General features: G+C 41.8%; 1 protein-coding gene across 4 annotated transcripts in view; it reads right to left on the reverse strand.

Annotated features, from left to right (window-relative positions):
* The window catches only part of LOC133465555 (LIM and SH3 domain protein 1-like), a 39001-nt gene that overhangs the window by 16950 nt on the left and 5190 nt on the right, over positions 1-16861 (reverse strand). For all 4 annotated transcript variants that reach the window (XR_009784659.1, XR_009784658.1, XR_009784660.1 and 1 more), the window contains exon 2: positions 7217-7311. Coding sequence is in view for 1 of the 4 variants with exons in the window: in XM_061748498.1 (XP_061604482.1) it covers positions 7217-7311 (95 nt within the window). In the remaining 3 variants the exon portion in view is untranslated. The remainder of the gene's footprint in view (positions 1-7216; positions 7312-16861) is intronic.

Here is a 16861-nt window from a genome sequence, read left to right on the forward strand (position 1 = left end):
AATTTATCTACCTTATTTTTAATGATTTAAATATGGTTAATCAATTACAAATATGAATTACAAACCCCCTCCCCATCTTTTCACATAATTTTATTCGAATAAAGTATTTTATATGCACCCTCTCTCTATAGCGCTTGAGTGAGCTGGAGCCTATCCTAGCTAACTTTAGGCAGAGGTGGGGCACACACTGGACTGGTCGCCAGCCAATCGCAGCCAAATAAGCATTAACACTCACATTAACACCCACTGACAATATTAATTCTTGGATTAACCTAACATTTTTTGGAGTGTGGGAGGAAGCCAAAACACATGGCGAAAGCCCAGGCAAGCATGGAGATTAATCCATATATTTTACTTTTTATTAAAGCACGGTGGCCGACTGGTTAGAGCGTCAGCCTCACAGTTCTGAGGATCAGGGTTCAATCCCCAGTCCCGCCTGTGTTGAGTTTGCATGTTCTCCCCGTGCCTGTTTGGGTTTTCTCCGGGCACTCCGGTTTCCTCCCACATCCCAAAAACATGCATGAATCGGAGACTCTAAATTGCCCGTAGGTGTGAATGTGAGTGCGAATGGTTGTTTGTTTGTATGTGCCCTGCGATTGGCTGGCAACCACTGGCTCTACCCCGCCTCCTGCCCGATGATGGCTGGGATGGGCTCCAGCGCGCCCGCGACCCGAGTGAGGAGAAGCGGCTCAGAAAATGGATGGATAATCTAATGCTGTAGCAACTACTTTTGCAAATGTGGATGTTGCGAACATCCGTCACTTTCAAGCCATGGTCGGAATACACTCTCAAACGCTACGTCACCAAAAGGTAAACTAAGATGCATCAAGGTTTGTTGAATGCATTATCTTGGTTATTTGTGTTTGGCTGTGTGGGAGGAAGCCAAAGCACCTGGCGTCAAAAGTGGCGCTTGGGCGAAGCAGTGAGAGTATGTGCGGCCTTGCCCAGTTGCTCTTCACAACTTTTCCTGTCACCGATCACTGATGTGTCTTTGGCAATTGCCCTTGTACTAAAAGGGCCATTAATTGCCACAGTCACAAAAGTGCAGCATGTACAAGGGTGGTGACACGATAAGAGACTGAAAAAGGGTGTGTGTGTGTTTGTGTGTGCATGTGTACTCAACCATGCGCACGTTATGGTGCGAGTGAGTCACAAGAACCCTCATCTGTCAGTCATCTTGCGTAACCTAATAATGACTCACACATCCAACTCTGTGATCCATGCAAAAATGGCAGGTGGTAAAAAGGCAGTTAAGAGGGTTTGGGCAGGTGTAAAGGTTGTGAGTGTGTGTGTGTTGAGGTGGCTATGCTATGCACACATGGCCACATGCACACACACATGCTGCTGGACAGGTTGACATACTGGGATCAGGAAATGCAGTATTCGACTGAAGGCCTGGAAACAGCAAAGGGAAACATTTTAAGAACAGCCCACCCAACCCTGTTGTGTGTCGTCTGAAGAGATTGCTCTGTAGAAGATTTTTTCCGTGTACAATTCAGACCCCCCTGAAAGTAAATCTCTCATCAACACCCTGTGAGTATCATGTAAAATCAGTGAAGGATCCACAAAGATCTACAGCGCATTAAAATTGAATGACTAAACCGGGGTAGGTCGAAGTAATTTGACTTGTTCATTTACTGTATAGTACTTGTGTACCGTGTACCGAGTATCTTCAAATGTATTCTCTATTCAGGTCATGTATTCTAATCAGTCAGGTCAAACCAACATTACCACATGACTGAAGTAATAGGTGCTAACTTACTGTAATTAAATTACTTCACACACAACAAAACTTTAGAGCACGATTCCATAGAACGCCGGGATGTTTACGTACAACTTAGTGCTAGCACTAGCTTACTCGGCTATATAACGTTTGTTGATTGCTTGCGAGCCGTATCGTATTAAAAGTACGTGAACATACCTCAACCAATCCTTGAATTAAAGTCCTCTCCCGATCACCGGTGACCACCAGCACGTTTTTCGCCATTTTGTATAATACACACGAGACGATCAATTGTTGTTTTCGTCTCCATGATAACGAGTGTATCCGGTCCCAGTGATTGTAAAAGGATGTAGTGGTATCCGAATACAATATTTTATTGTAGTAGTCTGACAGAGTGCAATTGTGAAAGACCAAATTTGTCTTGTAGTTTGATCCAGGCATTACATGTTGTCCATCTCAGACGTGTTGTCTGTCCCACACCGCCGATGGTTTTTAAAAAAAATAACTATTGGTTGTCAGATATTTACATTACTACGTCAAAGGACACGTGACAAGGCTAAAAATAAACTAGCATTTGAATTCAAATATACTGCACAGGACGGCGACTGAGTAAATGTCTTTTGCGGAGCCGATCAATGACGTAATTGATCGGATGAGCGAATTCTGACAAAGCCGATCAGCATAAAATACTGATTATCGGCCGATACCGATCAAGCCGATCAGATCAGTGCCAATTCTTTAAAAAAAATAAAAAATTAACAAAAATAAAAAAAGTGCTTCAATGTAATGCCCCCCACGCCCCGTTAGTCTGTTCTAATCGAGGCTCCACTATACATATAGTATATTATTATTATTATATTATTAAGCATGGGCCGGTTATCGGTTTCAAGGTATACCCCGGTTTTAAAAAGTGGCAGTTTCTAAACCGCTAAAACGTTCCATCAGCGGTATAAGCTTTTTTTCCCCCTTGAGTCGTCAGTGCAGGCAAAGTGACAAGACACCTCACACTGACGTTGCTGGTCCGAGCAGTCAGTAAGGGTACCACGTAGGTGTGGGTAAAAATATTGATTCAACACTGCATTACAATACTTCTCCCCATAATTCAATAACCATCCATCTATTTCCTGAAATGCTTATCTTCACGATTCAACAAATCCTTTGAATCGATTCACCTCCTGGCCAGTGGGGGGCGCTTTGCATGTATTTGCATTCACATATGAACGAAAGCCGCACTTGACCAAACAAATGGGGACTAAAGCAAGTAGCGGCAGCAGCAGCGTGTGTCAATCTGTGGTGCCTGCACTACCTGTCAGCGTGAAGCAAGTGACTTCTACTTTTAAATCTGACGTTTTGGCTAATTTTTGATTGCTTGTAAATCTGCAACACAGGTAATGGACAAAAGACACTAACCACGATACACAATAGACACCATTTATTTAAGTCATTCAATTCAAAAAGTGACACTCAAATTATTGTGCATTGATTCATTAAACACGAGAAAATACTGCAGCAGGCTAATTCCTAATTGCCATAATAAAAATATTTTGTCATGTAATATTCTAAAATTTCAAGCTATATAAATGTGGGTTTTTATTAGCTGTAAACTATATTCATAAAAAATATTTTATAAATACAAAATATTTTACCCTTTGTAGTGATGGGTTTCACTTTTTGAAGGAAACTACTAAACTTAATTATGGTTTACATGATATTCAAATTTATTGAGCTGCACCTGTAGTTACTAGACAAGCTAACAGTTAGCCTAGCTTCTATTTCTTCTTCGACAACACTTCTTTGTATGATCATGGCAAACATTATTAGACCACACTTGTTTCTTCAATTTCTTGTTCATTTTAATACCTGGTACCACTAAATGTATAACGTGAAGAATAGAATCAACATAAATATTCCATAATACTTTATTTGACATGCTTAAGCTTAATTGGATTCCCAGTGATTGTGCTTATTATCACGAAAACCATGGAAATTGGCTAGATATCAGCTCTTAAATTGAACTCTTATGACATTGTTATTGTTTGTTTCATCATTATATTTGTTCAAACAATTGTATCTTTAGTTGTATCAGGCACTAAAAATGAACAAGAAACTGAAAACACAACAGTGATGTCATATTTTCTTCCATGATAGGCCATTTGCCGGCAGTCTGGATCCCCTGCTCCCAATCACGGGTCAGTCTTAGTACTACAACAGCCATCTGGTTTGGGAGAGGAGAATGGCGATAGTGTGGTGTTTGTTATCTTGAGTACACCACATACTATAAGAGCAGAAACAACACATTTGATTTTCCTAGTCAGGTATAGGGTATCCCACATTGTAAAAATCAGTTAAGATGGTAAAAATCTGTATCCCTGCACCTGGATCAAGCAGCAGTATAAAAGAGCAATGATAAAGAATTCATTCTTCAGTGGAAGGCTCGATGGTACTTATGATGTTTACGCTCGAGTGGACTGTTTTAAACAAACGGGAAGAGGCCAAATAAATACGCTGTGAAGGATCTGGCTCCTTCTGGGGCCAGACAACCCGAGTGGAAGGGGGCAGCAAAAAATAGAAAACGGAGAAGTCAGAAACAAAAATGGCCGCACTACAACAGGTGCTACTGTATTAGCCTTCACAGAGTTTGACTGACAGGTGGAGTAATACACAAAAACGATGTGTTCATTGGTTAGAAAGGGTTTAGAACCAGTGCCAGGTCGTACAATAGTGTCTATCATGTCAACATGTAGGACGAGTGACAAGGGGTTTTCTATCTTATTTACTAAATTGAACTACAAAGGCATGCTCGTAGAGCAGTGTTTCGCAAAGTGTGGTCCACGAGAACATTCAAATTTACAATTTCGATAAAACGATTTTTACGATGTTAGTTGTTCAAGAAAACCCTCAGGTTGCGATAAGGCCCGTTTTTTATTGCATTAGTCACAAAAGTGGTAATATTCATCAATATAAGCTTAACTGTAAGGCTGCAGCTTTCGAATATTTTTAGAATTCAGTATTCTATCGGGCGACACGGTGACCGACTGGTTAGAGCGTCTGCCTCACAGTTCTGAGGACTGGGGTTCAACCCCCGGGCCCGCCTGTGTGGAGTTTGCATGTTCTCCCCGTGCCTGCGTGGGTTTTCTCCGGGCACTCCGGTTTTCTCCCACATCGCAAAAACATGCATGGTAGGTTAATTGACAACTCTAAATTGCCCATAGGTGTCCATGTGAGTGCGAATGGTTGTTTGTTTATATGTGCCCTGCGATTGGCTGGCAACCAGTTCAGAGTGTACCCCACCTCCTGCCCGATGATAGCTGGGATAGGCTCCAGCACGCCCGCGACCCTAGTGAGGAGAAGCGGCTTAGAAAATGGATGGAAGTATTCTACCGATTATCCATCAATTAAGTAATCGTATAATAATAGATTTTGCATTACTAAACACAATAAAATGTGCATGTTACCTTGTGTTGGTGATCATACAAGTGCTGCTGTTGTACACATTGTGCTTTATCTCTCATTAAGTGTGAAATTATCCCAAACATTGGACATTTTGTTTTGAGGCATTTGAAGTGCTGATACCATGTATTTTAGAAATTTCCACAAAGCTGGTGGCCACTTTTCACGCTGGATTGTAAAACGAACGGATCAGGAGGTGGCGAGAGATTCCCACCCCTTTTCCCATCCTTGATGAGGTTTTGTGGAACTCTGTCAACTGGTACATCAACAAATAGTGAAACTTAAAAAAAAAAAAAAAAAAAAAAAAATACATAAAAAAAAAAAGCATCATAATAGTATAAAGAGAACACTATTGTGCTGCAGTAGCAGAAAGCACATGGGATACTATTGAGCTGATCCAGTGTGCTTTTGCCAGTGTGTTTGCATCAGACACACCAACAGACGTGAACACAAGTGAACAGCGTCATTGTTAGCGCCATTAACAGCATCTGTGCCGCGTCTGTGCAACAGGCAGTCCCAAACGTGCTGGTCTGTTACAAGCTTTGTAATGCGAGGATGTGAGCACAAACAGACATTGTATCGGGGTTTTACAGACTTTTGAGTGGTACTTGCGATGCACTCCATGAACCAAGAAGTATGAGCTACCCAGCAGACGGCCCATTAACAAGTCAGCTTCTGTTTATTTTAGTCAACTCATTAACAATTTTCATGCATACTTTAAGACCGTGTGAAGTGAATTCAGACATTTGTTTCTGTATACATTATACATGTTTGAAGAATTTCTGAAAACGTGCAAAGACAAAACTATCTAGTACTAGCAACATAAGTGGCCACAATCTTTGTGGAATCTACCCACCCCAAAAACATGGAATGAGCATTTCAAATGTCTCCAAAATCCTTCATAACATAAATTCACCAAAAAAAGGTTTGACGAAGTACATGACATTCTACTGCCTACACTGCTCTTCTCACCATTAATGTTCCATTTGTGCTCATTAAGTCGAGTTTTTTGGGCAAGTGAAACAGTTTAAAAACGTCACGGTAATTTTGATGTGTCAAGCGTATTGACCTCTCTGAATTTCGGCCCGTACGAGGGATTGGTGGATATTTTTAAATGAAACCTGTCAGCTTATCAGAGGAGTTCTCCAAGCAGCAGACAAAATGAGATATGTTGAGAAATAATACAATTTTACCATTTTACTCTAACTTGGTGTTTTCTGACCAGATTTTCTGCAGGTGATATCACACAAAAACGCAATTTTTTCTCCAGAACCGTTTTTTTGCTGCGTTGTGGTTGGTTGTGATCAGCCCCAAAAATCCTGATCAGGAAAAGCCGAATCCTGAGATATATATATATATATATATATATATATATATAATTTCATAAATCCGCACAAACGACCACACATTTATCGTCAAGCCCATAAACTCCAACCATACAACCAGAAGCCAAAAATTCATATCCTCGCACAGGAAAATGAATTATCGAGCTGAAATAGGAAATAAGGATGTTGTTCAATTATAGCCCTGGCACAATATAACTGAAAATCCAGAGCCAAATCCTATAATAACGGCTGATTATTAGCTTGCGTTGTACCGCAGTTTCCACAAAAGTTGAGCGAAGGCTCTATCGCGACATCTTGATTCATGTCACTTGGTGCTTAATGACTGTTGAATAAAATAAATCTCATGCAGAGAGAGAAGAACAACATCATTCTGAGGGGAGATTCCACAGATTCCACGTGGGGGATTTAGTGTGTTGCAGCATGAGCGAACAAGCTAGTTAGCGCCGTGTCCTCCTGTGTCACTCGAGAGGAACTTTAGGAATTTCCTTTGTTGATTTCCCCCAACCGTCCCCACCAAACCCATCCACTCCTTTCACCAGGGAGGGAAGCATTTTCCCACACCACATATTACAGGACTTTCTGTCAGGGAGGGAGGAATAGAAGAGTCCCGGATAAACAAGGGAGGAGGGAAAGAGGGGCTGAGGTTGGGTAACAACTTGCACAAACACATTTAAACAACACATTTAAGACAACTTACGCATTGCAGTATGGTCTCTTCGCAAAACCTTTGTAATTCTTCATGTTTAGAGACATATTGCAGACCTCGCAGCGGAAGCATCTCGTATGCCAGTACTGTCGAGAGACAAACAAATAAGATGTCAATAAATTGGGAAACATTTCCAAACAGGAGAGCAGACAAAAGACCAATTGTAGAGGGAGTTCACAGGCTGGCTATAGAGACAAAGAAAAACAGAAAATGTCAAACTATTTGCAAGCAAATTGCATGGTGGCTGTTTATAGCCATATAGGGCAGGGCCAGCTGCTCTAAAAGCAACACAAATATGCGCCTCATATATTTGTCCTTCTAAATGTGATGCACAGCTCAGCAGATTGGTAGGATTGTGAACACCAAGTATACGCCAGGTCGCTGCTAATTAAAATCTTCCACCACACTTGAGCTGCCCTACAAATTCATATCAAAATGGCAGCCGTGACAGTGTTCAGGGGCGTAAACGCCGGGGAATTTCAACAGAGCACTTACGCTAAAATCATATTACCGCTCTCCAATGAAACGCTCGTATCTCTAAATTCAATTATTTTTTGTTTTTATACAAAATGCAAGAAAAAAAACTTTTCTTCGGGACTTTGGATTAAAAGAAATTTGAAGATATACGTTTTTCAAAAATGGCAACATTCTAAAACTTGACAAAATGGAACATGTAAAATGGAATATGTTCTGAGATGCTGTTAAATGTCTAATGTTTTGTCCAAAGCCTTTATGAACTGTACAGACAATTTTCAAGTAACAGTTTAACATTCTGTCCTACAAGTGGAAAAAGAGATTTGAGATGCAAATGTACACCACAAATATCACCAGTTAATGCCCTTAATTGTCGTCCAAGTGCTGTTTAACCTCCACTTTGTAAGAAAAAGAAAATTAAAACATTTAAAATTTGGAGATCCAAAAATAAAATTGTTGCTTCCGATGACAACGTACGATTTTGACTGGTTAACTACCTAGTAACCGATGATTTTGTAATGCCACATTTTTAACAGGGTCTCCATAACTGTCCTTCAAACACGTACCACACGTCCACCGTCAGCTTTTTTTATTAAAACAAGCCAAGACCCACAACACCATCGAGACAACAGCAATCACCATTGGGGATCCCTGACCAAGTTCCATTCCTATGACAGCGACCTAACCCCAATTTGTACGGATAGTAGTCTATCACTAACCGATGCTAACGCAGTAGTAAAGGCAAAATTACAGTAGATATTTGTATGAAAAACACTCCCAGGCCATGAATATCAAACAAATAAATGGTTAGTACGCCAGTAGCTGAGCATGCCTTCTTGTCGCGTGTCCACGTGTTTCTCTTTTAGTTTATTTGCCAGCATTCACAAACGCAAAATCACATATGCTGGTACCACCGTAAAACAAGGACCTCCTGTTAAGGCTTTTCAAATGGCTAGGTATGATATGACAAATATCACTGTCGGATGACAACCTCATAAGTCCACTTTGACCATTTATGACAAAGCTATACCGATGAAAGTGTGTTTTATATAGGGCTGCAGCTATCAAATATTTTTAGAATCAAGTATTCTACTGATTATCCCATCAATTAATAGAGTAATCTGATAAAAATAAATTTTGCATTATTCAACAAGAAAACTAGCATGTCAGGTGCAGTTATAATTTTTGTCCACTTGGGGTCACCATCCTTATGTTCTATTCAAAGCTGGACAATCTTTGAGTCTGTATGGCTTTAAAAGGCGGGGCCTGGCGTAGTGAGTGACGTGGGCGTCAGCGACTAAGAATGTAGAGTTGGCTGGCTGTTAAGTAGCCCACCCCTTAGCCAGTCTGCATGTTGAATGACTTAGTGCCATTAGTAATGGACATTGGAAGCTTGTGTATGAATGTGTTTGTCTTATCGTTTGTTCCGTAAAGCAATTGAGTGAACCGGCTAATGTGCATCCTTGACCATTACAATCCGTTCTCACTAGTGACGGTCGGCTATATTAAGTTAGCTAAAATTGATGTTACCTTGTGTTGGTGTCGGTGTGCTGTTGCATTTTATCTTCCTTGTTAAGACGGGTATTGATCCAAAACTTTGGACATCGTCTTTTACGGTCTTTCCTCCTAGCTTACCGCTATCACAACCTATTTTGAAACGGTGTGGTGCGTGCAACTGCACTAAAATTAGCCCGTGTGGGAAAAGTTATTCTTGCAAAGAGGCAGAGATTTTGGTTTGACCTTTTTGGGTAACTGAATTATTTGGTTAATTGTTGCAGTCCCAGTTTTATGACTCAGTTTTCCGCCTTAACTGTCTTTTACTACACTTTTAACACAAGTGAAGACTGAAACCTATGTCAAGACCGGAGCAGATCACGCTTACGGTTTTAATAAACCAAGCGCCAATAGCCTTGGGTACAGTTGATGCCAAAATTAGCCAACTACAAATTGGAACGATTTCAATCTAAAACAGCACATCGCCTAGATGCTATTTCAATAGTATCTTAAATCAAATAAAGAAAATCAGATGCGCTTATATTTATAAACACTAGGCACTGTTCTGGCCTAAATGTGTGTGAAAGAGCGAGAGAATATTTTATTTATTATTTATTTTTTTTAAAAGAGCGTTTTTCATATTTGGTGGGATAGTGTGAAATCCCAAAACCACTTTTGGACATCTTGCAGTCTCTCTCAACAGGTTTTACGAGTCGATGCCAATAAGCCGTCCCTCCTGCTCAACACCCAACTAACCTCTCTCCTCCCCTTTCCCTTTCTCCTCTGGCACTGGGCCGGGTCTGTTCTGAGAGGAATGGAAGAAAGGGAGAAATGGCAAGTCAAGGGAGGGAACATGGGGCAGGAAGGGAGGGGTGGCCAAGGAAGGAGAGAGAAGGCCAGGAAAGGGAGCGACGTTGTTGCTATCGTCAAGGGAAGGAAGGGTGGAGGAGGAGCAGGAGGAGTGCAAGGAAAGGGCAAGGGCGAGAAGGAACGGCAGGCCCTCTTGGTCATTTTCTTCTCACAAAGCATGAAAGGAGCTTCAGAATGGCTAACATGGAGGACACAAGGTCCGAATCAACTTCTTCCCCATGTAGTACACTGCACAGCTGACAATAAATCAAGCTGATGTCGAGTTGTAAAAAGATGGAATGACAAAACACACAGCAGTTACCTTCAATTGTATTGAATGACTTTAAATGTGGTTCGGGGCTGCTTTTAAAGCAGCAGCTTCTTCACAACAGCGGGCTCAGTGGCACTGTGTTGCTTCTTTCTCGTGGATAGGGAAGACCTCTTGGACGTGCTAGACTCAATTTCCCGGACTTCCTGCTGCCACGTCTGCATGCGCACCATTTTCGCCATCTATGTAATAAGGAGCGGGACTTTCTGCACTGCTACTGTGACAGTGGAACCTCTAGGTGCAACAAAATCTGTTCTGATATGCTGGTTTCATGTCCAGTTTTGTTCAGATTTCAAAATCGGAATCGGAAACAATGCCTCCCAGGATCAAACTGTCAGCATCTTAAAGTCTTTATTAACTGGAGCGGAAATTTTAAAGTAACATTTTCACCGTGTTCACCATCAGATTCCATTGTGTTATGCATTTGCACTGTCCATTTTCTTAGTGTGGCGGGTGAGCTGAAGCCTATCACTGCTGATAATGAGCAAGTGGTGGTGGAGTAAGCCGCGGACTAATTACTGGGCAATCATAGGGAACATACAGATGAACAAGCACTCACTCACATATTCACAACTAAGGACAATTTGGTCTCCATTAAACTAACATGCATGTTTTTGGAATGTGGGAGAAAGCAGGTTACTGGAAGAAAAGAAAAACAAACAGAAAAGGGCCTGCGCTAAATTTCAAAACGAGAACTTCTTGACTGTGAGGGCAGACGTGCCAACTGCTACCCCACCGTGCTGCCCAAATTTGCATTATTACATTGACATACTGCATCTCTGCTAGTGCATAGTGAGTTGCACTCAAAGGGAAGCCATCCTGTGAGCTGAGCTTGAACTTTGGATCATCAAAAACAAACAGTCCTTGCCTATATTAGTCTGCTGATATGTTGACTATTTGTTCACCGCCACGCAAAACCTGCTGAACCACATTCCACCAGAAAAAACCTCATCCACCTGCTTGTGTGACACTCTGCCGAGTTACTTCCTCTCGGCACAACCGCAAGCTGTACACGGGCGCACACACACATTCCGCGAATGGTTTACTGTCACTCAAGCACAACCCGAACTTTAAAATGAGACTACACCTATAAAGAGTTACCGTGCTGGTAGCGCCTGTTTTTTTTTTCTTTTTTTGGAATATCCACAAAACTATTGATTTCAACACACTAGAGTGGCACAAGTAAGTGTCGTGTTAAAAATTCACACCACCATTCCTGCGGTGTGGAATACATCTGATGCAACCTTGGAAGTTGGAAAACTGCCAGTTTGATTTTGTCCCCCTACAATCCATGTCACCAGCTTTCAAACAGCACGACGACACTGGAAAAAGACGTTTTGACGGCAGTGTGAAATGGGCTCCATGATGCCCACACACCCGTCCCGACTTTCTGCTATTTCCTTTTACACAGCCGCCATCCGTTAAACTACCTCAGAAGCCAGAACATACACAGCTTGACATCCAGTGCAGTCTCGGTCCAATCAGTTGATCGGAAAACTGGACCGATCCCGTATTTTTCAGCTGATCAGTATCGGTTAAAAAAATGTAAAAAAAAATTTTTTTTTAATTTTTGAAACGTCACAGAGCGACACTAATGCTCAGGTAAAAAAATATTGCCAAATGGAACAGCAATAGCAAACCTTTCGGGTTCATGTGGTGGCATGAAAAACAGGCAGAAAATCATGTTCGGAGTGATTTGAGAGACAAGAGGCGCTATATCAAATACGTACATCTATTAACCCACACAGGCACAGTCTTTCACCATGCCAGAAATCAAGCAATACAATAAAAATAAGGGAGCATAAAACTATTAAAATGGCAATTTATATGGAAAATGTTAAAGTGAGCAGGTAGTCCGGTATAGGTGTGTCTTGAGTTTTGATATGAAGAGGGTTAATGAGCCTGTGTTTCAGAGGTCACGTGGTAGTGAATTCCAAAGACAGGGGAACGAGCTTTCAGCTCCTCTGATTACACAAAAATCAGTGTGTTCATTGTTTGAAGGGGGTTAAGCGCTCCAGTTTTATTACTTACTACTGCGAAGTACCATCCCGTTTCAAACGCTCCACCATCATTCCAGTCCCCAAGAAACACACAATCTTGGGTCGAATGACTACAGTCCTTTGAAGGTATCATGCTGGACCACCTCAAGAGCGTCACAGGTCCCCTGCTTGCCCCCCTGCAGTTTGCCTACCGAGCGAACAGGTCTGCGGATGATGCAGTCAACATGGGACTGCACTTCATCAGAGAACACCTCGACAGTGCAGGGACCTACGTGAGGATCCTGTTCGTGGACTTGAGCTCAGCGTTCAACACCATCATCCCTGAACTCCTTTCCTCTAAGCTTCTCCAGCTCAGCGTCTCACCTGCCATCTGCCAGTGGATTTACATCTTCCTGACGGGCAGGACACAGCAGGTGAGGCTGGGAGAGATCACCTCATCTCCACGCAGCATCAGCACTGGGGCACCCCAAGGTTGTGTCCTCTCTCCGCTGCTCTTCTCTCTCTACACGAACGACTGCACCTCAACGCACCCGGCTGTCAAACTCCTGAAGTTTGCAGATGACACCACTGTCATCGGACTCATCAAGGACGGTGACGAGTCTGCATATTGACAGGAAGTGGAGCGGCTGGAGCTGTGGTGCGACCGACACAACCTGGAGCTGAACACACTCAAGACTGTAGAGATGATCGTGGACTTCAGGAGGCATCCTTCGCCACAGCTGCCCCTCACGTTGTCTAGCTCCCTTGTGTCAACGGTCGAGACCTTCAACGTCCTGGTAATTACAGTCTCTCAGGACCTGAAGTGGGCGATCAACATCAACTCCGTCCTCAAAAAGGCCCAGCAGAGGATGTACTTCCTGCAGCTTCTGAGAAAGCGCGGCCTGCCACGGGAGCTGCTGAGGCAGTTCTACACAGCGGTCATCGAATCAGTCCTGTGTTCTTCCATCACAGTCTGGTTTGGTGTTGCTACAAAAAAGGACAAACTCAGACTGCAACGGACAATCAAAACAGCTAAAATGATTGTTGGTACCCCCCTACCCACCCTTGAGGACTTGCATGCTGCCAGAACTAAGACAAGTGCGTGCAAAATCCTCTCGGACCCGCCACATCCCGGTCACGGGCTCTTCCGGCTACTTCCCCCAGGTAGGCGCTACCGATCAATGCAAACTAGAACTAGCAGACATTCCAACAGCTTCTTCCCTTTTCCAATCAACTTCTTAAACAGCTAACCTACAATTCCATTGCAACATGCTGCCAATTTTTTTTTGTCTGAGTTTGTTGTCACATTTCTGTTGGGCCAATTATATACTACTCGTGCACTCACTGTAGTAGTCTCGCCACGCTGCACTATTTGCATATCTGTTGTTGACCAATACTGGCCACTCATGCCAGAGTAGCATCTGCCCCATTTGCACACTGACTGAGGAGTATCTGCAACATTTGCACAATCAACATTGTCCCAGATTATCGCACTACTCGTCACTTTAAACCGCATACACTCCTTGAAGTCTCGGCGCCCTTTGCACAATGGTCATTGCACTGGACTATTGCGAGATTAGTCATTCGAACTGCTCGAAGTGCTAGAGGACTCTGCATCTTTTTGCACAATTGTCAAAAAAAAATTGTACCAGCATTACCAGATAACTAGCAACCTTTTATTGCTCAGTGACTGTTTTTCTCAATGTCTTTATGTCTCAAAAGTGTTCTCTGTCAATTGACTGTCTGTTGTCGTACTCGAGCGGCTCCAACTACCGGAGACAAATTTTTGGACATACTTGGCAAATAAAGATGATTCTGATGTTACATGATGTGAAATGTATTCATTGACCTTTTAAGATCTTTTTGTTACTGCACTTAGTGAATTTCTAAATATATATATATATATATATATATATATATACACACACACACATATATATATATACACACACACACACACACACACACACACACATATATATATACACACACACACACTTTACATGATCAGGTTTTTGGGACCGATCAAAAATGATAACCGATCACCGATCCGATCACAAAATGGAGGAATGTGTCTATTTAAATGACTTGTTAATTTACTGTATATACTTGTGTACTTAATTGCTCAAAACATTATATTTACAATAAATAATGTATCTTTGTTCCTCTATTTATGCCAGTGAGGAATAGTGACAGACAGAAGAAATGAATGGTCTTTTTGTTTGTTGGTGTGCCGCGAGATTTTTCAATTGTAAAATATGTTCCTTGGCTGCATAAAGGTTGGAAATTACTGCTCTAGTCAGATCGTGTATTCTTATCAGTCAGGTCAAACCAACATTACGTGACAGAAATAATTGGTGCTAATTTACTGTAATTTATGCCGATGAGCATAAAATGCTAAATATCGGCCGATACCGATCAGCCCGATAAAATCGGTGTAAAGTCTAATATATTAGATCTTATTTTGTTTGCAAGGTTGTTTAATACTGGATATTTATTATTATTTGTTTGCATCATTGTTTTGTGCTGCACCACTGATATGCTATAAAAATATTTTTTGTTTACTTGGTTTGTAGACTCCTGCTGTACTAGACTTGTAACTTGACAATAACTCAGTAAAAAAAAAAAAAAATAATAAAAAAAAAAAAAAGGATTGGGACATCCCTTTGACATCAACGTGGCACATTATATGTCAGTACCTTTGACACCGCACAACAATAAGCGAAAACACCAGTCTGACGGCAGTGTAAAATGGGCTAGAAGGTATTAAGGAACCCCTGTATCAGCTTTCCACTATTCCTGATCACACAGACAGCACCAATCTCTGATTCACCAATGATACTACCTCGGCGGCGACACGCGAAAACGTGTAAATGACTGCTTTGACAGCAGTGTGAAATGGGCTAGACCTGTTTACCAACTTCACCCCAACCCTCCACAGCGGCTTTCCGCTATCCCCTTCCCACAGCTGTCTCGGTTATGCTTCTGAAGGTGGAACATTTCCCGGTGATTTTGTCCCTCACATTCCATGTTGATAATTTTCACACAGGACACATGAAAAAGCCAGATTTGACGGCAATGTGAAATGAGCCACGTGGTGTTAACTTCTTCAACATTCCCATTTCGGCTTCTATCGTAAATAATAAAAATGTTACTACCTAAGTGGCAGGAGATTTGCGGGTCAACTTCAATCGACCCACATTCCATATCGGTACCTTTCACACAGCAGGTGACTGCAGAGTAGCAAGATGTTCTTCTTTTACCCTACTGCATATCCGGCCTCCCTCTATTATATAAACAGCACACAGACAGCCCTAAAAATGTCATCTTTCACACGCAGTGTGAAATGGGTTTCAGCTTATATTGCTTTTTTACATACTATAAAGCAGAGTGTCTAACGCCTAGATTATGTCCCGACATCACACACTCCCTTAATTGTGTTCATTTGTCTTCAAACAAAATGAAGAACAAAAGGTTTTTCCTCAGCCTAGAGGTGGCTGCCATTTTGTACTTAACCAAGATGACAACAAGCCAAGCAGATCATCAACTAGTTACAATACCACAACCATCTTCTTTGAGTGTTTGCTTTACGGGAGACGTGACCTGGCAGTGAAATGGAAAAATTAGGACACTGCGGAGATGAAGCCCTAGAAACAGCCATTAAAAAAAAACCACCACTGTCTCCCTGCGTCTTCGCAGCTCAAAGGCACATGCGTGTGTATCATAGCAGACTACATGCGTGTTACACTGTATGTAGGTTATATGTGTGTCCACTCATGAGCAAACATGCTCGGTCAGGCTCACAGCAATAGCGTACACAGTGGACATAGAGGGTCCGACCAGTAATGTAATAACACAGAATAATAACACGCCATTGAATCTTGAGGGACTCCACAGTGGATTTTTATTATTTTATGATTATCAATTTTCCCACTATAGTCCAGGGGGGTGTCTGCAGGTTTAATAAGGAAGCCAAGATTTAAGATTTATTTCATTGTATTTTATTTTTATTTCACTTTTTGGTTTATTATTTTTATTACATTCAAAATTTTAGAGAGCGCCAAACAACTGGCTGCTGCCGCTAACACGCGAGCATGTTGCTAAAATGACAGACTGGGCCGCTGCTGGTAATGTGATCAAACACGCCAAGCTCATAAATGTGCTTAGCGTACACATCATCACACTTCAGAGCGTTTAAGGACATCCACATGTAAGATGAGTTGGTTAACAGACTGGAGGAAGCTTGGTTTTGAGGTGTTATACATATATATTAAGATTATAAACAGTATGAAACAGAGCAGACCTGCTTCCTGGTTGTGATGAGAAAGAGGGATCATACAATGACTCAGGTGACTGTCACAGTCTGCTGCTAAATATTCTGACACCTCTTTTACCATCTGGAAAATCAAAATCAGCTCAAACGCCACCATTTTCTGACTGTTGCTCATGTCACTGTTTTGTACAAATAACATCGACATAGAAATGGAGGGGGACAAAGATGACATGGGAATT

This window comes from Phyllopteryx taeniolatus, chromosome 16 (genome assembly GCF_024500385.1).
Source record: "Phyllopteryx taeniolatus isolate TA_2022b chromosome 16, UOR_Ptae_1.2, whole genome shotgun sequence".
NCBI classification, from domain to species: domain Eukaryota; kingdom Metazoa; phylum Chordata; class Actinopteri; order Syngnathiformes; family Syngnathidae; genus Phyllopteryx; species Phyllopteryx taeniolatus.